The 25,066-nt window shown below is 29.6% G+C and overlaps 1 protein-coding gene across 1 annotated transcript in view; it reads right to left on the bottom strand.

The window, feature by feature from the left end:
- LOC107448953 (serine/threonine-protein kinase 32C) overlaps positions 1 to 25,066 on the bottom strand; it is a 41,511-nt gene that overhangs the window by 2,755 nt on the left and 13,690 nt on the right. Inside the window, exons 5-10 of the mRNA XM_016064329.4 lie at positions 23,666 to 23,703; positions 22,465 to 22,554; positions 16,955 to 17,058; positions 12,979 to 13,095; positions 4,948 to 5,073; positions 3,458 to 3,595 (exon numbers count right to left, since the gene is read on the bottom strand). Coding sequence (XP_015919815.2) covers positions 3,458 to 3,595; positions 4,948 to 5,073; positions 12,979 to 13,095; positions 16,955 to 17,058; positions 22,465 to 22,554; positions 23,666 to 23,703 — 613 coding nt within the window. The remainder of the gene's footprint in view (positions 1 to 3,457; positions 3,596 to 4,947; positions 5,074 to 12,978; positions 13,096 to 16,954; positions 17,059 to 22,464; positions 22,555 to 23,665; positions 23,704 to 25,066) is intronic.

Here is a 25,066-nt window from a genome sequence, read left to right as displayed (position 1 = left end):
TAACCTGTTCAAAAGCGTACAAAAAATATTCCTAATAAAGAAGCACCCCTAGAAGCGTATGACGACATTTTCGGGAATAGGTTTCTATGCAATTTTAACGTTGATGATGAGACCAAACTCCTCTAAAAGTTTATGGCAGCATTTATACGACCTTTTGTCACATATAACGTTTTTGAACGAGTACATTTCGACGAAAAATAGACTAAAAATGCCATTAAAAAACTATATTTTGGAGAGAGAAACCGAGTGTATATTTGAAGATCTATGAGAAAAAACCTAATGCAACAGAAAACAAAGTGTAATGAATCAGGGCTAAAGAGAATACAAGGGCTAGTTCACTCCGCTCTTAGAGCTGAAGCTACGATTTCCCTCCTCATGACGTCACTGTGTCTACAGATCTCGGAGATCGCAAGCAAAGATATGATAACTTTGCATCTTTCTCTTGTAAAAATAAGTTAGACTTTTTCTGGTTATTAGCCTTCAAACTTTACGTAATTAACACATTATTTCCGTTCATAAACATAGTTAAAAAAAAAACTTTCTTGGTTATTATACTAAAAAAATACCATTTTAAACTTATAAAAATGTTTTGCTAGTTGGTGAAAATGACACGATAAATACTTTATTTTAAAAAGTTCAGTTTTAACTTTAACTATTAAGAAAAATGAAGGCATATATCGACACTTTTTTTATCTACATATTCTTTTATAAAGATAAGTTAAGTTAAATTTAGAATCCCTGATTTTAAAATATGTCGTTAATAGCAATTTGTTCATACTTAATCATTAGGAAACATCAACCTTAAACGCTAATTACTGAAACAAAATAATAATTTAGGTTCATAATGACATCAGAAATTTTACAATTGTTTATAGACATTTAAATTTACGATGATGTAATATATAGATATTTAAATTGAAGAGAATATAATTTTTTAAAAAAATCATAAATATTTAGAATAACTACATTAAAAAATATGTTATGAAATTAGGAGAATTTCAACTATATACTATATATTTTATTTATACTTTTTACTTACATTTTAATTTTCTTTGACTTTATCTATTTTTTAATTCTTTTCACCTGCCTTTCTTTATGAAGTAGCGAGGCGGTTTCTATTTAGATAATGAATTTTTGTAAAAGTTCTTTACGACAGAATAAACATATTGCGGTTTTATATTAACTGTGTCATTTCGGAATCCATTCTTTACGTAGTTGTTCATTTACTTTAGGGAACACGCGAAAAATTATACTTTTTCCTTTTGTTTTTATATCAGAATTTTTGCAAGTTGCAATCGCGCAAACTGGCATTTCGATAATAGTTTTAAATTCTTGTAAATTCACTGCAAAAACTGAGGAAAGTCATTATAGAAAATAACAAATGTCTTAGAATATCTCGCAAAAAGAAATGATCCAATATTAGTTAGAGCTAGTAAGGCCAAACGCTCCGTTCTTGAAGTAAAAGTGCGAGCTTTGCACCAAAGTGACGTCACTAGAGTGACGTCGTAGGATCGGCGCGGCAAGAGATACTTCAAAGGAGTGAACCAGCCCTTCTATTATCTTTAGCCCTGGTAATGAATGCCTGAAAACTTCAAAATCGAAGTTAGAGTTTATATTTTTCTTGAGGAATATACTTTGATTAGTACTTTTAATTTTAAAAGCTGGTTAAAACTAATACAACATTACTCATATTTTTGAGACAGAGTCTGAGGAAATTCTTTAACTCATTTTTTTTGTTTACGTAAACTTTAAATAAGCTTTTATTTTTAATTAATAATATTTTATTTTTAATAAGAGCTAATTAGATGCTCGCTTGTTGAAATTTTTTTTGAACGGAGTACTAGCGATATAAAATCTATAAAATTGAAATACACTGGCGCCCAAAAATTAAGCACACTTTTATACACATTTCCAGTGTAAAAGAATGTTCAACTTTTGGATACCAGTCCAGTTATACAGTTTTTTCCCATGATTTTTGTTTATATATTTCTTTTTTCTTTTTTCCTTAAATCATTATTCTTTTGTTTAGTGCACATTTCAGTGTGAAGTGTGCAAGAAGTTTTCGATACGTAAAAATTTCGTGAGATATCGCGAAATGTACAAAAAAGGAGTATTTACATAAAAGGCTCCAAACGTGAAACCGATCTCCTGAATAAATTATTCGGATTATAATTTTTGGATTTCGGTTACCCTTACCTTTTGATGGTCAAAAATCCAAATCCATCAAAAAAGAGATATGTTTATTTAGAGAAAGTAAGTATTATTTTTCTGTTGCTGTAGTATAATTAATATTTAGAAAAAAATTAATTAGAGTAGTTTAATTCCTCTTTTCAAACTATCAAGATTGGGACTTAGTTGGTGAAATTCCGAATATTAGAAAAGAACAATATTCAAAATATTCACTCTTTTTTCTTTGATTACTGTTTGCTTATTGTTTGAATTATGATTCTAAATTAAAAAGAGTTTTTTTTTTGCATTCGAAATATAATTCTAAATTTTCTTAGAATTATTTTAAGCAAAAATTAGAATGACTAGCTGTAAGCTGTTTTCGTTTTGTTAAATTGTTTTAAAAAGGCGTAGTACTAAAGCTAGGGAAGTTTTTTACTAGAAATAGCTAATTGGATCCCGATTCTTTACTTTATTTTCGGTTTTTTAATATTCATTTATTTAACGGTGTCTTAATAAACATACTTAATTTTACATTTAAAAGAATTAGATATTGATTTTAAGCATGAACATGATTAAAATCATATCTTGAGTCTAATTTGTTTTTATGTATTTTTTAAAATAAGACATCTTTTGATTTTTATAGATACAGCAAAAAATACAGCAAAAATATTTTATATTTTAAAGAAAAAACAGAAAAGTAATAATTGCTTTCAAAATGGTAAAAGGAATGTTATTTTCATTTTTGCTAGATAAAATTTGTTATAAATAAAAGTCAAAAACATCATGTGAGAATCCTTGAAATGTCATAGGTCTAAAAAGATATAAATTAAAATTTTTTTGATATTTATACTATCATTTAAAGACCAATAAAAGTTTAACACATACTATGCTTTTCTATATCTGAAAGTTTAAAATTAAAAAAGTGATTTAATATAAACTGAGTAAATAGTTTTTGTATAAACTCTTTTGCTAGATATGGTTGAGATATATATTCATGTCTAAATTCATTTGAGGATTTATTCAAAATTTTTACGGATTTTTTCTTTGATGTTCTCTTGTTATTTAGACATATTCCACGAAAATCATTCAATATATTGATTGACCATTTGAAAAAAATCGAAATATTCTCATGACCTCAAAAGAATTATTTTTCTTCTAAATTCAACATCGTCATAAATAGTTCATTTCTGAATATTTAATTGTAACAATAAATAGAAGTATAAAACTCGTAAATAACATTTAAGGAAAAAAATCAGTTCAAGTTTTCTCACAAGAAGCAAAATTTTACCTCGCTTAATTGTTGAGGTGAAGAAACAGTTTTTGCTTTATTTCTCTTCGAAAGGCGTTTCTTCTTTTTGTGCAGTGGATTTGACTCGATTATCATTTCTTCGAGTTCAAATGTTGGATCGCAATTTAGCTGGTTTTTCTAAAAGAAAAAGAAAAAAATTACTGTAGCGTAAAATTTTGTAATTACAAAGCTTTAGAGAGCAAGAAAAATTTTAATTAAAATGATTTTTTGAAATTTTTTTTCACATTGTTTCTTAAAACCATTTGTTCAAGGAAAATACAAAAAGATATACTATTTAGTGTTTTACCATTGAATGCGAAATAACATCCTGTTCTGATTACAAAAATATAAATTTTAAATAAGAAAGCAATCAATCAATCCTTCAAATTAAATAATAAACAGTTGTTGGAATATTTAGTGTAAATTTAGAAAATAGAGTTTTTTATATTTATTCAAAGTTGCTTTCTGAAAAAAATTAGTTTTAATATCCATACAGTAAAAAATTCCAATATAAAGTATCGGCACTTTGGGTGCTTCATCCTTAAAATCCCTTTTACCGAAAAGCCCATTTTTATTTAAAAATTACAGCCGTATTGTATTTTCAGTGTAAGCCTGTGTATTTTCAGTAATAATTACCATAAAATCACTGAATTACTCTAATTAAATAAATGCTGCTGTAATAATTACGGTATATGAAATTTTTATTCCGTCATATGTTACTGTAAAAATGAATATAACGGTAAGAAGGGCCCCGAGGACCGGTACTTCTTACAGTAATGCGACCCAAAATTTTTTACAGTATAGTTAAATTGTAAATAAGCGAAACGCTTCACTTGTTGAGCCAAATGTTTAAAATCGTTTTAAAACAAACAGTAAAAAACTTGGTGAAATTGTATCAGATTTAAAGTAAGTCTGTGAACCCTCTAATTTTACAATGGTAAACAAGTTATGTTAAAACCTTCTCATCGAAACGACTACAGATACATAAGGGCAATTAATATTACATATATTTCTTAAAAATCACTGAATAGTAACAATATTTCAAATCGTAGTCTAAAGATGCGTAGATAATTTTTGACCGGTTGTATAATGTAACATCAAACTAGTGAAAAGCAAATGACATGACTAATTTAATAGCATTTTATGATGACCCGTAACTACTCTCCTTAATATATATTTTTGAATTCTTTTCAATCATGAAGTTAAAAAAGTATGCATATTAGAGGTCATGAATAATTACTTAGCCAATTAAGGAAAAAAACTGGTAAAAGTCCTTCGAATCCCCAGTGAGAAAGGTTTTTTGAAAAATATTAAAACCAGTTTAATAAAATAATAAACCTGCTTAATCCTATAGCTGTAGAAAAATATTAAACCTGCTATATAACTTCCCTGCATTTAAATTTTAAATTTCGGTAAATATATTATTAATCACAGATTTTTAAAATCCTTCGAAATAATCAGAGTTGTAATGAAAAACAGTAATTTCTTACGCAAGGAACAAAAGAAGGTGCAATTTGCCTGTTGTATACAGCGTTGAAATCCACTGGTTTTAAGTAGTGGTGCCTTTTCATGTGTCTAATGGATGATATTCGTCGTTTTGGATTGATGCAAAGTAACTAAAATCAAAACACTTAATTACAAGTTTAAGTTTAAGACAAAACAATGTAAAACGAATACATAATTGAATATGTTCATAAGACTGGTTATCCTTTGTTAGTAAGTAACTAATTAATATAGCTTTGCTTTATTTTATTTGAAGTTTCTTTTTATTAAACTTTCTTGCCAAGTTTTAAATATTAAATTTTTATAACTTGTATCTTGAAAAATTAAAACTAATAGTAACCTTGAAATTTATATTTAAGAAACCAAGTTCATGGGAGTGCATTTAGGTGAATAGAATATTATATTTGCTTAATAAATAAGAATATTCTGGACATTTAGGTTTATATGGAGAACATAAAATTCCTTTTCTGTTCAAAAGGGACCTTTAAGGAAGCCATCCTTTTTAGAATCGGACTTTGCTTGCTCTGAAACCACAGAGAACAAGATGTTAGAGTAGAGTGCGCAAGGAAAAAAAATGAATTGCCCTGAATAACTTTTGATCAAATGATCGGATCTTCACGTTCGAAGATTCAATCTTAACGGTTCGAGGGGTGAACTCAAATATGATAATTAACTATTGCATACGATATTTTAAGTTACGAATTCAGACACAAATACTTACTTTCTCTGATTAAATATAACTTTTTTTGAAGGATTCAGATTTCTGACTCCCAATAGGGGATAGCCGCAATCTGAGAAATATGGTCCCAATAATTTGGGCAAGAGAGCTATCCAAAGTTTGGACAACATAATGATAATTTTACTTTCTGCGTATTTTGCCATATCTCGAGAACTTTTTAAGAGAATTGAAAAATATTTGCACTCAATTATCCGAAGAAAATTTCGTGAAAAAAATTTATTTGAGTAAATATTTATTATTTATCATTATTTCATTTAATAATAGTGGAAAAAAATTTGAACTGTGAAGTACATAATTTTTTATATCATTTCAAAGTGCATAATTTTATATGGCAAAATACAAAATTTGAGCAAAATCAGTCAAATAGTTCATAAGAAGTCGAATTTCATATATACGACTTTCTTGAGATTCGATTTCTCTGAAACTAATCAACCGATTTCGCTCAAATTTTGCATTTTGTTATCTCAAATTACGTGTTTGAAAATGATGTTTAAGAATGTAGACAATATTTTAAGTTACGAAATGAGTCACAAATACTTACCTTACTTTCTCTGAATAAATATAACTTTCGCACTCAAATATAAAATACATTTAGCCGAAAATAATTCCTCGAAAAAATATATTTTTAGTGAATATTTTTTTATTTTATTTAAAAATAATCGAAAAAAATTGAATTGTAATGTATAAATTTTTTTCCATCATTTCAAAAAATGTATTTTTTTATAGCAAAATACAAAATTTGAGCAAAATCGGTCGAATAGTTCTAAAACATTGAATTTTAAAAATACAAATTTTGCAAAATTTGATTTCTCAGACTCTATTCGATAAATTTTGCTCAGACTTTGTATTTTGCTGTATAAAATTGCAATCTTTAAAATGATGTAAAGAATCGTATACCTAACAATTCGAAAGTTTTTCAACTATTATTAATATATATATATATATATATATATATATATATATATATATATATATATATATATATATATATATATATATATATATATATATATATATATAAGACTGTTGGGACAAACTGTTGGGACACCATATTTCACAGACTGCGGTTACTCCCTATATTTTAGAGGACAAAAATCCAAAAAAAAAAAAAAGGCTATGTTTATTCAGACAAAGTACGTTTATGAGTCTGATTTCGCAACTTAAAATTAAGACTTAATCTCAATAGTGCGAGATGGTTGCCTCAAACATGCTATATTAAGTTACTATAATATATTAAGTAAAAATCGTACTTCTCTGAATAAGCATAATTTTTAATGGTTATCCATTATTTTATTTAATAATAGTTGAAAACTCTTTGAATTGGCATAAAAATTTTTAAAATATTTTAAAGATAGAGTTTTATTAGGGAAAATACAAAAATTGAACAAAATCGAATATTAAATATGCAACTTTTTTGAAATTTGATCTATCAGGAGCTATTCAGCCGATTTCGTTTAAATATTGTATTTCGCTAACAAATAAAATAATAAGTAATGTATAGTTAGTAAAATTATATTTTTGGTAATTACCTTTGGATAAATGAATTTCATAATTCTGTGCAAAAATGTTTCAATACGCTTAAAAAATTCGCGAGATATGACGTAATGCGCAAAAAGTAAAATTAAAATTAAGGAGACCAAACTTTCAACCACTCTCCTGAACATGCCATTGGAACAAAATTTTACAGAATGCGACTACCCCCTATATTTTAAGCGTCAGGAATCCAAATCCGTCAACAAAAAAAAAAAGGTTTGTTTTTCAGAGAAAGTACGTTTTTTTTTTGTTTGATTTTGTAACTTAAATAGCGTTTGCACTACACTGACGAAAAAAGTATGGTCAAAACTGCCAGAATATGACGAAATTTATCGTGTTTCTAGCTGTATGGGAGAGCCAAAAGCAAGGCAATTTTAATGGATGTCCTTTGGTAATGACTATTGGTTAAATTAAACAAAAATTGTTTTATTACTATGCTGCTAAGTAGTAAATTTGGTAATTTTATCAAGGTGCCTTATAGCAGGGCATAGAAACCATTTATTCGCTTAAATTTATTTTTAATTTGTTTGTTTTTACTAATGAGTACCATAAGTGGTAATAAGTACTATAATTATAAAACCCTGAATTTCTGGTAAATCTTTACGTCCGGAAAAGTGACTAAATAAATACTTTAGATATTATATATTTTGGTTTAATTGGCAGAATTATGTTTTTTTTTTGCCGAAATGTCTTTGTCATACAAGTATGGTCCCTTAGAAAAATTTGCCATAGAGAAGCCTATGGTAATCTATGGCAACCTATGGCTACCATAGTAATTTATATGGCAAGATACAATAGGCCAATGGTAATCATAAAGATTTGTATGGCAGTATAACATAGACCAATGGTAACCATAAGGATTTGTATGGCATATCACCATTGGCCTATGTCACCCATAGAAATTCGTATGGCAGTATATCATAGGCCAATGGTAACCATGAAGATTTGTATGTCAGTATACCATAGAGAAAAGCTGATGTAGATCCCCACCAACGAAACAACAACTTCTATGGAGTCCTCAAAAACATCTTCTAAAAGAAATAAATATCCATTTTTTCACTCCGAAGTTAATTAAATTCAACATGTAATCCTACAAAGCATTCCTGGTGAGTCTGTTCCGTCCTCCGGGTGGCCAATTTTCCCATTTTTGAGTGTTTTAAATCCGATGTTCCATTCTTTTAGGCTTAGAGTATCAGACCGCCATATTAACGTGTCATCCACTACAAGTGGAATCTTTCGCTAACTTTGGCGACTTATTTTAATATTTTTTCGATCTCATTCTTGGTCAAAAACACTTGATTGCAAACGCCTATACGATTATCGATCTGAATTTATTAAGTTTTTAATTTTCGGCGGTATAGTACTTTTATTATCTGTATCTTTTTAAAATGTGTCGCGACTGGGTATAGGTTTTCGCTATGTTAAATTTTGCTATTTGTTAACGCTGACATTGTACAATTTAATTAATATCTTGCTGTTTATATTTTTATCTAAAATTTTTATATTTCTTTCTCCCAACTGTTTCTGATTAAACGGCATCTTTCTTTTTATTTTATCCCCTCCCTCTGATTTTATATAAAGTTTTAAAGTCACAACACTTTTCCATTATTAATGGTGTTCTATTCCCCATAGCAATTTGTAAATTATCTTCATGATGAAAAACGCAGTTACGTGCTTATGATCAAGCCAGATCATCATTTCTTTAATAATTAAATTTTTTTAATTCTTTTAACTTGTTCGGTGATAATTTCATTTTACTGCTGTCATATATCAATATCAAAGTCAGTGTTTACATTCTCATTAGTTTTTGATTTTAATTCCACTTAGGTTCTTGCAATGTTTTTTTACATTATCTTACATACGTTAGGGATTTATATTTTTATTTTGTGTTTAATTTTTGCTTGCCACTAAATTGTTTTTTATCATGTCTCTGTGTTTTACTATCTTACAACTAATATTTCTTAAGTATCCACATATGTTTGTACAATGTTATGTTACATATTTATACATAGCTTAGGGTCATCACTTAACTAGATTTGCTGGATTACTGGTTGACAATTATTTTGCTTCAGTATCATCAACGGGACAGTCCCTGGCCAAATCATCTGCTGCAGTTACCAAAAATGCTTTTAACAATTTAATCTTTCCTTAAGTTTACAACTTTTTTGTCAAAGCGATGCCCTATACCCATTTAATTTTTATTTACTATCCCTGACCAATTGTCAATAGCAATTATTAATTTTACCAATTTTAATCATGTCTTAAACATGTTTTGTATTTTCCAATGTTTCTATATTGCGTTCTCTTTTCTAACTGTGCTTAACACAACTCAACATAAATTTCCTGAGTTTCATATCCCTCACTAGTAGGGGATCAACTAATTTAGCCTGTTTTCTATTCTTAGCTTTTCATAGTCTAATACCATCTTTTTTATAGATAACATTTTGTTCACATGCCACCACTAGTTGCACCGTTACATATTCGGCTTTTGTCCCGTTTGGTCCATTTTAAACTAATTCCGCTTCGACCACCGGCCCCACTCTTTATCTTTTGAGTTTTCATAGTATTTTATTGTTTTAGTAGTCGGTTTAATTTTTAGCTTAGTATCACATATCAAAATTTAAAAAATTTTCATACTCTCTCCGACCATCGGACCATTATTTTACTTCGCTTTCTTTTAGGTTCCTCTAATATCTGTAATATCTGACGCTTATCGAACTAATTATGATGCCAATAAATCAGATTAACGTTTTTTATACTTGCTCCGACCTCCGGACCCACTTTCTATTTCCTTGTTTCTTACAGCTTTAACAAATATTGGTTGCCTGTACTCAATATATTTTGTTCCTAATCAACATAACCAATATTTTGCCCACTCGCTCCGACCACTCGACCCATTTGCTAACTGTTAGTACTAACCGTTTAAAATTTATTTGAATAAGAACAGCATTCAGAAAGGATTCTGCAAGTAAAACAAGGGAAGTTTATCAAAGAAGTTTTAAAAAAAGCTTTCTGGATATATATTTATTCTACAATTATTAAGTTTTGCATTTTTAATATCCATTGCGAAAGATTCTTGTTAGTAATTATTTTTTGATGTATGGTAAAATATCAACGAGAAATGTTGCCATATGCTGTATGGCAAAGGTGCTCCATAGCCAATGGAAAAATATTTTATCATAAACTGTAGCACATCTTAGTTTTACGGCAAAAATTTGTCCTATAAAAAAATGCCATAGGATATTCCTATGGGGTATCGCCTATGGTAAAATTTTGCCATATACGTACGGAAAAATTATGCCATACATGTATGGCAACAATTTGCCATAGAAAATGCCATTGGATATTCCTATGGGGTTTTGCCTATGGCAAAATTTTGCCATATACGTATGGCAAAAATTTGCCATATAAAAATGCCATAGGATATTCTTATGGGGTTTTGCCATACATGAATGGCAAAAATTTGCCATAGAATATTCCTATGGGGTTTTACCTATGGTAAAATTTTGCCATATACGTATGGCAAAAGTGTATGGCAAAATTTTGCCATAGGCAAAACCCCATAGGAGTATCCTATGGCATTTTTTTATGGCAAACCTATGGCAAATTTTCCTAAGGGGTAAATGTACAAAAATTTGTTTCCCCGTATAGTTAGTTTGCATACTTGAAGTCATATCCTCGAACCATTAAGATTGAGTCCTAGTGCGTAAAGGCTCCCATCATTAGATCAAAAGTAAATCAGGGTGATTCGTTTCTTTCCCCCCCCCGTTCCGCACATTTTGAACACTCTACGATAGATGATGTGTAAAGTAAATCCGATCAGACATTCAGATTTCACCACGGAGAACCAAACTCCAACCTGAGTTATGTAATGTTTTGATGGTTTCTATTATACCGGCTGGATAACATTACTGTTGTAATTTGTCTTCATTATTATAGTTTAACACTTGGTTTACGGGACGCGTCATTTTGACGGATTTCGACTTTTGTAAGGAAAATTATAAAACCCGTTTGAATTTTTATTTTATCTCTTGTAATGACTTTTAACCATTGATCGAAGTAAGTATATATTAAATGCTATTTACCTCAAAAGCGTTGAAATATTGAAATTCTCTATGTGGTATACCTATTTTTACGGATAAGCGTCAATATGACGCGATCATAATTTAGACAAAAGTTTAAGTAAACAAGCAATTATCACATCAGTAATAAATAGGAATGTACCGACAATACTTCGATTCGATATCTCAAATAAAACAAGTGATAAACAACTTTTGCCGATAAGCAATAATAGAAAAAACAAATGCAGAATGTCAATTGATGTCAGAGTGTCAGATTTTGAAGGTTTCAGTTGTTCAGTTCGAGTATTGAAACATAAAATACTAGAATATTTCATAAATATATATCGCATATCTTCATTTTTTTTCTTATAGTATACATATACATTGGTTTCTAAGTGCAGAGATGCCAACTGCTCCTGACACGTGAAAATAATTAAAAAAATGGTAAATAACAACAAAGTAAATTTTGAAATATGAAGTGGTGAATTATATAGGCCTACGAATTATTTAGAAATAGTGGTGGATAAAAATCTACTAAATTGAATTTATTAAATTAAGAATCACAGTTCTTTCATACGTCAAATTGACGTGTGTCCGTAGAGATAAGTATATAAGAAACGTCCGTAAACCTAGTGTTAATTTAGTTTACGGAAATCACTTTACTTTAAGTGTTTTAAACTTGGTAGCACAGTATTCACTCAGTAAAACGAAACTTAGAAATCATTATTTTTAATTTCCGTATTTGCTTTAGAAAACAAAATTTTTATATAATTTGCTTTCGTAGATACTATTTTGAAAACAATACTATATAATTCTCTTAGGCAGTTGGGATACATAATATTTAATAGACATATTGATGAGATATGCTGTTTCTAATGTCTTCCTAAAACACTTACTAAATTGGTGCACTATTGCTGTATATTTTGGCAGTTTCCAAGATTAAAATCATTAAAATTTTTCAATTCTGTTAAGCAGATTCATTTTTCGTAACTTTTAAAATTAAATGAAACAGAAGAATTAGGATTTTTTTTAAAAATTGTAAAGAAAATTTTGAATGGAATTCTTATCAAAACGTAACAAAAGGCAATATTTATAACTCTGTTACTCAAGAGTTTGTTTTAATGTTTATTTTTAGTTTATGAAATAATTAGAGGCTGTATTGACATTATATTTCAAGGGGAATATGTACTTAATACACAGGGTGTTCCATAAAGACCATCCTTAATATATATTTTCATAATCCCTATCAAAAATTATCACATATCAATATTTAATTCAGGGGAAACAAAAAAGTTATGGGGATCTGACATTTACATTAAGGAAGCGTATCTAATAAATATCAAAACATCTTCGACATGATGTTGGAATTAAAAGTGTTTCTAATAGTCTTCTTTCAACTCTTCTTTGCTTTTCTCCAACCTTTCAAACTTGTCTTTTCGTATATAAAATTTGCTCTTCTGTTCTATGATTTGTTAGGTTACGAAAGCATATACTTTTTTCGCCTACATATCAATTTGAAACCCATAATATGATACATTTATGTCATTTGAATTCTAAAAAATACATATTAAGGGTGATCTTTATGGAACACCCTGTATATTTGTATCTTTTGGGAAAATATGCATCTTAGTATTATGTAACTTTTTATACTTTTGTATACATTATATTAAAATAATTATACTTACTTCGTTAATGAGACTTGCGAGTCCTTTGTCAACTGATCTTGGAATTCGAATACATGAATTATGAATGAGTGAATGAATTTCTTCCATACTTGTATCTGAATGAATTCCATATGGTCTCTAGAAAAAATATTCAATATAAATTTAGTTCAGAGGAAATATTTTTGGTATAGTTTTAAATGTTTTTTTTCCTTTTTTGTGGATATTGAAAAAATATGTGTGTTTATATACCTAAAAATCTTACTTACTGTATTTGTATTAATAAATATCATTACTTTTACAAAAATAATTTAATGCTTAATTTTTAAAAAGTTCTTTAGAAAAAAATATGAGTTATCATTAAGAAACTAAAGCTTGGATTAAAGTTTATGATTATAGTTTATGTTCATATTACTAATACAAAGGAAATCAGATTCTTCTTTTTTAAATTTCATAAAATGAGGATATTTTTATATTTTGCAATGACTCACCTTCACAAATTTTCCGGTTTGAGTAAAACTCAACTGCTTTATTATTGCTAAGGAACAGTTAAATTTTTCGGAATAATTAATAATAGAAGTTAATTGATGAAAAAAAACTAAATACATTTAATTAATAGAGACAATATGCATTTATTATTCTGCAAAATATTTTAGATATCGAGGTATCGAAAAATAATAAAATAAAAAATAAAAAAGATGCTCATTAGTTGATTTCTAAACAGCTATAAAATGATTCTTCGTGCCGGACTGATACAGAAATGAGTACCTCAGTAAGATGTGTAATTGCCTCCGACATTAATGAACATCTTGCATCTGTTATTCATGCTACCCACTAAACTATCGAAGAGCAGAACAGTAGTTAAAATTTTTTTGAGCTTGCAATTGCTAATGTTCAACTCCGTACTACTTTAATTTTGAACCCAATCCAAAAGACAAGAGAGTTCTTGGATCTAGTATTGGGGGAAATTTGCCTTCATGGAAGACTTTTTGATGGGATGAACCGGTATTTGCGTTGCATGGAGAGGAAGACCACGAGAACCTCCCATGGTTAGCCTGACAGCAAAGGGACTCTAAACCATGATCCGTCCATCACTGAGGATATTTCACGTCAGCACTGTGGTCGGTGCAAGCCGGATTCGTATCTAAAAGCCATTCCTGGGATTTGAACCCGGTTTACCTGATTGGAAGGCGAACGCTCTATCCCTTGAGTCATTGGTTGCTCCTTGCACGGCTTGGAAATGGTGTGTTCTTTGTGAAACCCATCTGCCATGGGCATCATGGGCATGCTTTATAGGATTTAGGTTCGAGAAGTACACAGGCTATTGCATACGGTCAACATCTTTACTTTCTAGTGTGCCCGATATTTCAGCGCACCTATGTGGCAGCGTAATGTCGTTCATGAACGGAAAGTTTGGACCTACCACACCCATAAAAAGAGAAACATGGTCCAGAATATTATTTCTGCAACACCGCTGTGATGTAATGCTACCTCGCTCATGGACATGAAGAGGTGTTCAGCCATTGTGCATAATGCCTGCCCATAACAGCATTCCTGGACCATACCGATCACGTTCATCAATCTACTGTTGTTCAAAACGTGTTCTCCTCACTCTTCAAACTAACTGGTAGCCAGAATTACTCGTCATAGTGAATTGAGATTCGTCGGAGTACATCACGCTGCACCACTGCTGGTAACTCCAACGTTCATTACTCCAACGTAATCTTTCTCGACGAAGGCACAGTAAAAGCAGGATGCATCGAACAGGTTTTTATGCATGCAAACAAATTTGATTTTATCGCCGTGAGATAAAATCGAAATGAAATCTTTGGCTGAATGAATCTCTGGCTGAAACATGTGTACCGGTAGTGGTTACTTAGACAGGTCAGCAGCTATCTGCCTAGGAGTGACATTTCTGTTCCTTTTCGCTACTGGGGATACATATCGTTCCTTTTGAGATATGGTGTTCTTACAGTGACCACTAGCATGTTATCGCATAGCATTTCCACCTTTAACCGTCTTTTCTAATCGCGAGATGATATTTTTTGCCACTCCTATTATTGCTGCCACAGTGGTGAGTATTTTGAGCTGCTTTGAGTCATCTAACTGCTCATTCACGATTGTAAGAACTCAAATGCTATCTTGCTAACATTTTGCACTTAATTATTGAAACACCACACTGGATTTTGCAGAAATAAGCTCAACTACCTACAGTGCTATTTTGGCCAAATACCTAACGTTATGAATTTCAGAATGAAAAAAGAAAATGTGTGCAATGTCTTTTACACAGATAATGGGTACTGGTCTACCAAACCTCTGCACTTACTGTTATTGGTCGGCTGTAAAGAATGCTACTTAGCATAAATCAGTTGTTCCTTAGTAATTGTCAAGCAGTGTAAGGACTCTTTAAGATGTGTCGGTTAAAACTTGAGTTTGTAGCAAATTACTCGTTTGAAAATATTTAGAATTGCGTTATATAGGATAGAAAATTGTGCTAATTTAACTTATTCGAGCAGTCGTCTTGGATAAATTCAATTTTATCGCTATTTTCTTTGAAGATTAGAACTTATATCTGAATTAAAATGCAAAAAAATTTCGAACTTTAGAATCGTTCCTAAATCTGGTGGAAAAATTCGACTGAAGGTAAAACTTTATCAAAAGCGAAAATTTGATTTTTCTTGGTAATAAGAAGATTAATTTTTTTACGAGTAAATGCATTTAAAAACTTTTATTATTGTATTTATGAAGAGTATATAAGAATTTGAACTTTATTTCAAATGTTCGAGCATTTTTTATTTCTATGATTAGTTTAAAATGCAATTTTTATTGTTGCTTGTTAATAATAACTTGTGTCTTTATATGTTTAGAAAAGCTTTTACATAAAAAAATATACGAAATTAGCACAAACCTGTGTGAATATTTAAGAAAAATCAAGTGAAATAGTGTGTTTCGTGATATATGAATAACAATGATATAAAAGCGAAATAGGATTTATACGCTTATGTAATACAATCTTCACATTAAATAGGTGGGGAACTTCTAAAAATTTTAAACATTTGAATATTTTTACACTAACTTTTCGTCTAAAATAAAAATGTAAAGAAAAGAACCAAATTGTAACTAATTTCATAAAAAATATGTGAAGTACAACATATTTCCTAAATTTTTGAATTAGTAGAATTCCAAATGAGTGTGCCAAAAGATGTAAGCAAAAGCTAATACATATTACAGTTTAAAAGTGGTTTTTCATAAAAAGTAAAGGCCTAAACATTTTAGATAAATTTGGCTTATACTGAATAACATTACAATGTAATTTTTATAAAAAGTTTTTTTTTTCCAATGTTCAACCGATTGACACTCGTTATTCAGGTATCATTAGGGCAGATTTGCTAGCCACTCTTTCAGGGGCACCACATTAGGTGAGCAAATATTGCTTCCACAGTAACAGCGGATAGTGCAGAGAATGAAAGAACATCCATGCCTTGCCCGGGATTCGAACAAAGAAACTTTCTGATGTGAGGTCAACTCCCTGACAACTACACAATTTGGCTCACTATGAAAAGTAAAATTTAAAATATTGAAATATATTTACACGTAAAAATAAAATATTTTTTTAAGTTTAAAAAAAGAAGAAAAAACGAAATTTTTTTTTTCGAGAACGTCGAATTTTTTGTAAGTAGTTTAAAACTTTCCTTTATTGAAGATAGTTGCTTAAAACAATCTTTGTGTTTAATCGTAGTAAACTGTTTTTCATTTAAATTACTTTTATTACTTCAATATTTATTTTTATTGCTTCGATATTTACTTTTACTACTTCAATATTTACTTTTAATACTTCAATATTTACTTTTATTACATTAATATTTACTTTTATTACTTCAATATTTACTTTTATTACTTCAATATTTATTTTTATTACAATTGCAATTACTTTTCTTCTTAAGTAGCACATGTCATGCATTATTGCCGAAACTAATCATATAACTCTATTTCTATTTACCATTTTGCAAGCCATTTCATAAGCTGTTATACCAAGAGACCACCAGTCTGTTGGAAAAGAGTAACCAACTGTATGGTCCATAGCACAAGCAACAACTTCAGGAGCTAAAAATTATAAGCGAAAAAGCATTAAACTTGTATTCAGTAAGAAAACATAACAAATTATGCGTGATGTCGTCAAATGGTTGATACTGCTTACAAGATTGTGATATATAAACGCAAGATTGAAGTAAAAAAAAATAATGATAACAATAAAATATATGCTTAAGAGTCAGATGTGAAACTCACATGATATACGTGAGATGTAAACTGTTAAAAACTTTGGTGTAATAGCTCTACAAATTATGTGTTTTTGAAGTTAACATCAAATCGATCATTTGCATTCACTTTAAAAGGTATCGTTAAATGTCTACACAAACAATAAAGAATGCTTACTCCAAACTCCTGCACACTCACACCATTCGTGCATTATTTTTACTACCGAAAGCAATAAATTTGGCGTGGCCGAGGTAGCCTGGGTGGTAGGGCGTTGGACCATGAGTTCGATCCCCACCGAAGACTCCCCGTGTATTAAATGATTACTGGTGCAGGCTAAATCTGTCGGTCACTAAGTCCTCCGAATTCCCAGAACAAATCAGTACCTCTGGGGGTACTGAATTGGAGATTGATCGTAATCTGGTCATAATTACGGTCTTTGGATCGATGTATGAATGAGTCCAACCTTTAAAATGGGCTGTGGTGTGGGTGTGGCTGAAGTCTTATTCTTGGCCATAGATGGCGCCACTGGAAAACAAGAAACGCACCCTCTGCCTTAAATTCGCTTGGTTTCACCAAGCAGGCTTGCTTGTATTGGCAAGTTGAATTAGATATAACAACAACAGGAAATTTAGCGTAGTTTCGATATAGTCAGTAAATTGTTTAAAATCGAATTGGTAATGGCGTAAGTTTGTTGTCTTGCACGTTGTTACACGTCTATAGGAACAAAAGTTCGTTATTAAAATGTATGTATATTTTTTTAAATGTCTATCAATCGCATTAAATGATTTTATGATATTAAATTTCAATTCTCTTCTATCTGTTAAGCCTAGTTCAGATTTATTTTAATATTCTCAGTTTCTAAGGAGTTCTGTTTTACAAACTAATTTAATTTTAAGAATTGCTGTGAGCAGATTTATCTAAATGTTCTTACTTTAAATTTTATTGTAAGAATTACTTTACTGATTTTTGTGTGCATCATACCTTTTTGCTAATTTAAATTTTAAAATTACTAAACACAAAATATGGTGGCAACTACATTAGACCAAAATTAGTGAAAAGGGACATGCCTGGTGTTTCTTTATACCAAACACCAACATTTGGAGTTTAATCTAAAAAATTTGCGTAAAGGAGCACTTCATTTCATGTTAACACCAAATTAAATGTCCAAACACACTTTAACGGGAATAGTTAATGTAAAAACACTAATGATAAGAAAATTGTAAATCAAGCTCCATCACATTTCTGTCCCGCAGAGGACTGATCTTTAATACAAGTTCCCAGCAGATCACCGAAGTCAAGCATCACTGGTTGCGGCCAGTGTGCGGATGGGTGACCACTTGGATCAGTCTGCATAGGGACCAAGGATGGGTGGCATTGGTCCTCGTTAAACTGTTTTACCGTAAAGGGCTCGACTTCGCGTGCAGGTAGTCGGGCTACCGAAGCGAGGGTGCCATCCCCTCTGCAGAGGATCAAAATTGTGATGGCGTATCTTCGGATGATCCTCAGGGATGTTTCCCAGACCGTCACTAATAGCCCATTGTGCAGCTCTAGTGAGACGCGTAAATGAACTACAACAATAACAATAACCATCACATTTAATGAATTATTGTCTCTTCCAAAAACGCCAATTGTGGCATACTTCGGATATCTGCAAAAGTTTGTTTGCAAACGATTACCAAATTTCGTTAATTTGTTGCTGTATATCTGTGCTGTTATATATCTAAAGAAACAGAAGATCGTGGTTTCAAAATGTATTTATTTTTTAATTTGTGCAGTAAGGATAATTATATTTTAATTTTTAAATATCTGTCAATTGTATTCAATATTTTTATATTAATGAATTCATAAATTTTTATTCGGGTCTTCTCTGTTAAAATAAATTCTTATTCATCGTAATGTTCTTTATGTGCTGAGTATGTATTTGATTAACAACGCAATTTTGTTTTAGGAATCAATGTATACACGCATCCTTAATTAATGATTCATGCTTCATATTATAGAGTAAAGATAACTTTACTGACTCTTATAAATATCATAAGTTACTATAATAATAAATTTTAGTGTAAAAGATAATATACAATGGTGGCAGCTACTTTTCAACAAGTAGCGTAGTTCTTGATGTAGTGAAATGTGAGCATTTTTTTTTATTCGTTTCAATAGTTACAGACATCTGTCTAATTTTGCCGAAAAGAAGTCACGCTTACTTAGAAAAAGTGCGTTTTGCATTCTCGAAGTAAAACATCGTCTGCACAATTTAATTAGCATATTTAAGCTTAGACCCTTGAACCATTGCAACTGAGTATTAACCTGTGAAAATCTCATAATAAGAGCATAAGTTATAAAAGTATTCTGTTTCCTATCCAATCCAATGTGCAAATCAATGTTCATTGCTTACACAAATTTTTCTTAACCTTTTTAATTTTGTTATCTATAAAGTATTCTCAGTATATTTCCTAATGCTTCTTTGGTGTTATTAATTTTGGTGCTATTATGAAATTAACGTAAATTTAGTTTTGAAAGATAAAAAGCTTTTAGCATTAGTTTCTCGCTTATTAACACGTAAGTGAATCCTCGAAGAAATTTGTAAGGTACGTTTCGAGCACTATGAATATTGCCTATTGTCTCGTATTATATATATGTATATATATATATATATATATATATATATATATATATATATATATATATATATATATATATATATATATATATATATATATATATATATATATATATATATATATATATATATATATATATATATATATATTATATATATATATATATATATATATATATATATATATATATATATATATATATATATATATATAATTAGAGAGAGATAGGAGGAGGATAAAATTTTTTAAAATTCAATAAACATTTTCCTCTACCTATTTTCTCGTGTTAAGAGCAGTTTTGCTCGGTTTTTAATGAGTTTGCACGTGACTCTAGTCAGTTTAATAAGCTCAGAAATGTACAGTGCGTGAAAAAATAAATTGACCACTCTAAATAACTTTTGATCTAATGTCGAATCTTTACTTTCTGGGACTCAATCTCAACGATTCGTGAGGGTGACTTCAAATATGCTAATTAACTATAGAATTAGGGAGCTAATTATTAAATCAGGCACAAATACGTACTCTCTCTGAATAAATATATCTTTTTTTCAAATGAAAAAGATAAATATAATATCTTTTTTCACGGATTCAGATATTTCACCCCCGAAATATAGAGGATAGCCGCAATCTGAGAAATATGGCCCCAATTCTTTGGTCAGGAGCGGGGTCCAAAATTCCGACCCCTTAATGTTAATTATACTTTTTCCAAATTTCAACATAGCTCGAGAAAGTTTTAAGCTAATTGAGAAATTTTTGAACTGAAATATAAAGTACGTTTATCCAAAAATAATTCTATGGAAAAAAAAACTTTTAGTCAGTATTTACTATTTTTAATTATTTTATTTAATAATGGCCGGAAAAATTTTTTAATTGTAAGGTCTAAAAATTTTATCATATCAAAGAAAGTGTTTTTACGTGGAAAAATATAAAATTCAAGCGAAATTGGTCGAATAGTTTTAACAAAATGGAATTTTAAAAATACAAATTTTCCAAAATTCGATTTTTATGAAACTATTTGACCGATTTTGCTCAGATTTATTCAGACTCAGTCTATGCTGCGCAAAATTACATTCTTTAAAATGATATAAAGAAAATCGTATACCTAACAATCAAAAAGTTTTTCTACTATTGTCAAAATATTAAAAAGTTTTTCGACTATTATTATATATTATTAAATATATACTAAGAGTTACATTTTGCATGGAATTATCTTTAGATTAAAAAAACCCATAATTGTGTACAAAAATGTTTCAATTCCCTTAAAAAGTTCTCGTTATATGCTGAATATGTTGAAAGTAAAATTAACATTAAATTTTCCAAACTTTGTACCTCTCTCCTGACTAAACTATTGGGATAATACTTCCAAGACTGCTGCTACTCCCTGTGTTTTAGAGGACAGAAATCCAAATCCATCGAAAAAAAGGTATATTTCCTCAGAGAAAGCACGCTTATGTGTCTGATTTCGCAACTTAAAATATCATCGGTATCATTTTATTAGCAAATTTGAGGTCACCCCTTGACTCTTTAAGACAAAGAACGTGAAGATCCGATTATTAGCTCAAAAGAAACTCCGGTAGGTCCTCTTTCCATTTCAAGTACTGTACAGTGCTTGCTGCGTCATTCTGAGAACAGTTTTTTTACTTTTTTTTTAGTGTTAGTTTAGTTTAAAATATCAAGTGTTTTTCTGATATTTATTAATGATAGATTTACTTAATATTGAATCATCGAGTGAGTGATGATTATTGACACTTAATGATAAGCATTCCGTAATTTTACTTAATCGATTAACAGTATTCAATCGAATATCTTCCCCATTTTCATGATTTTATTTATCCCCCTTTAATCTCCCTAAGATTGCAATCTACATCTGGATCATTTTTTTTCTTTGTTAGTTAGGGGTCGAATGAAATTTGTTTTTTAAATACTTTCAAAACTTGGGGGAAATGGAAGTTCTAAATATTCAGTAAAGAAAACGCTGATTACTTCAATTTTTAAACATAGTCCCGACAAAAAACACATTTTATAAAATGGCGATAATGATTTTATTAGAGAATGATTTTAGCATGTTTTGATAATTTAATGATTCCGTTCTTGCAGATTTGATTTCAAAAAGTGGCTGATTTTATAATCCAGTAATTTTATTAGTGGTGATCACTGTAAATAAAATGGAAAATATAAAATTTAATTAAATCAAGTGGAATAATCCATAAAATTCATTCTAGCGTAATATCCATGTTTACTGTAAAATGTACCATAGATTTTGCTGTAATATTTATTTATAGTGATTCAGTGATTTTAAGGTAATTATTGCTGTTGTTAAGGTAAGATTTTTGTTCCGTAACATGTTCTGGTAAAAATGGATTTTGCGGTACCCTGATTGCACCCTGAGTGCCAGTACTTTTCTATTCTATTTTGATCCTGATTTTTTTCAATGTTCTTGATATATTTATCTTCATGTTCAAAAAATTACAAAGAATAAATGATGTAATTTAAAGATTGCTCTCCAAAAATATTTTTCATGGGCAGAAGCTCTATTAATATAACAAAAAAATATAATAAAACCCTTCCTTAAATTATGGTTAAAATTTTTAACCTAAACATTTTATTTATTAAATATTAAATATAATATTACCCATGTATGGCTTTGTTCCCGATACGGATGTAACTGCTTCTCCTTCTTTTAAATTTGTTGCTATATTAAAATCTGTGATATGAACATGCCCTAAAACAAAAATTAAAAAGTTACTCTTAGTCAATTATCTAGGCAAAAATAGACTTTATTTTATTAGATATACAAGGAAATGAAATTATGAGAAAATAATTTTTAAAAGCACTAATTATGCTCAAGTAATATCAAATGCTTTTGACTGAAATAGAAGTATTTATCGCAATTACGGTAAAAATTTTAAAAGTTATAAATCAAGCATTTTTCATGTATCCACGCATACAATATTAAGCACATATAGCCCATTGTGCAGCTCCAGTGCGACGTAAATAAAGTACCAACCCACCTGCTCATCAAGCACAATTCATACTTATTGGGTTAACTGGAAAATTCCTGCCTATTTTAATTAAAAATTGAAGTGTGATTCATTTAAATTTTTTCTTATATGATGTCCCGCAGTCTTGTGGATAAAAATGAGATTTTGGATTTTATGCAAATTTAGTGGATAAAAACACTTTTATTTGTACTATCAAAATCCTAAAATCACAAATAGACAATTTTATTCATCGATATCAAGAAAACAAATGCTCAAAATTTGGATAACAGTTTTTTAACACTTTTTCAGAAGATATTTTTTTCAAAGACTGGCCTTTTCTCATGAACGTGAAGAAAAATGGCACGTTTACAGGCACCCCCTGTGAAAATATGATTAGTTGGTTTTAACTAGTAAAATTGACCATTGTAAAATTTTTTTATTTCTCTCTTTTTGCGCTATGCTTTATACTTTATCTTATGTTCCACTTTTTTGATTATAATCCTGGATGCTTTTACTTTTGCTGTTAAAATGTTATCAAAGATATATTTAAATTTAGTATATTTCTCCTTGATTATCTTTGACAATTGATCTATTTAAAGTGCAGGATTTAATACACACAATCTATCCAGCCAAAGTTTGTTTATTTTTGCTTAACTTATCAATAAAGATAAATGTTTCGTCCTAATCTACATCACTATTACAAATTTGAGACTCTTTCAAGCCAGAATTTTTTTAAAAGGATTAGTAACCGATTTCTCAGAGCAATGCGCAATAAATTCCGTAGTCATTATTTCTTAAATTATAGAAAACTAATGCTAGAAAATTGTCAAACTAAGTGTCTAAAGTACTTACCAGTGTCATCTATTAGAATATTATCTGGCTTAATGTCTCTAAAAAAAGGAAAACAAGTTAATATTTTTTAAGGCAAGGTTTTATTTTATCAAAATAATTATATTGTGCATTATTTTTGATATGTATAATATGCGATTTTTATTTAACTTTTAGACGATATTTCAAGCTGATTTTTCTATTGCAGTAATAATTAATATTGCATGATTACGTGAAATAATTGAATTTCAAAGGTTTCGTAAATTTTAGGAAATTACGCACCAACACAAAGGCGCAACGATAATTAAAAACAAATTCAATGATTTGATTTTAAGATTTGTTATAATAAAAAAATAACAATAAAAGAAAGGAAAGAAATTGCTTGATGAAATATAAAAAATAATGATTCTGCAATTGAAATATGTCTGTTGAAAGAACTACGAGGTAAATTATCTGACTTCCTCTCTCAACGGCAAGCGAAATGCAATGGCAAGACAAGTGCAAATAAACAAAGCATTATAAAGTAAATATTCCACGGATGCCTTAAAACTAATTTATATTCATTAAAATGCTTCATAATAATTCCTTATGGGATTGAGTTTTTAAAAGGAAACTGGTATTTTGTCGTGACGAAACACGATTTCTTTTTGATAACTCCTGGCATAGGCACTAATATAAAGGTAAGTGCCCTTCCAATGGAAAAATTACTAGCCTTCCTGATTCCAGTTTGCGCTCAGAGATTTTAATTATTTTTTTAGGTCAAGAACATTCATACCTTCTTGATCATAAAGACTATGAATTAATCAAAAAAAATCTAGAATGTATGGCATAGAGAATCTTGTGGCATAGTTTAAGCCCAACTGTGGACTGAAGTTCTGTACATCTTCAGAAACCAATCAGAAGTCAATCCTGATAATAGAACTCCTGTTTTTAGAGAAAAAGATTAAATATTTTTCTCATTGGTGATGGTGTTAGTTAAAAAAATAATTTATAATAATTCTCACACCTTGATTTTAAAAAACATTAAATTTTTAATATTGTGTTGCAGCCAGTTTCCATATATGAGGAAATTGAGATGGCGCTTTAGCGGCCATATGTTAAGAATAGACAAAGAAAGTTAATAACGACTTCAACTTGCCACCAGGTGGGAAACGATCGAGAGGATGCCCAAAACTAACTCGCCATGATGTGCCACTTACTCTTATGTGCCACTGACATGAAAAGAGATGATGTTGAAAATATTTATCCAAACTGCTTCTTCATGCGTTGAGAATTATTAGTGATTAAGTGATTAATATTACTTCGAAATTTGAAAACAAGAAGTATAAGTGTGGAGGACACTTAATAGTTAGATAAATAAGTAATAAAAATATGGTTTGAGTATGAATCTTTTTTATTCCCCAACCCTCACAGTTAAATGTACTT

This window comes from Parasteatoda tepidariorum, chromosome 11, assembly GCF_982258835.1.
Source record: "Parasteatoda tepidariorum strain Cologne lab strain chromosome 11, Ptep-v5.0, whole genome shotgun sequence".
In the NCBI taxonomy this organism is placed as follows: Eukaryota; Metazoa; Arthropoda; class Arachnida; order Araneae; family Theridiidae; genus Parasteatoda; species Parasteatoda tepidariorum.
The sequence above is the reverse complement of the archived record's forward strand: the minus strand, read 5'-3'. Positions and strand labels throughout refer to the sequence as shown.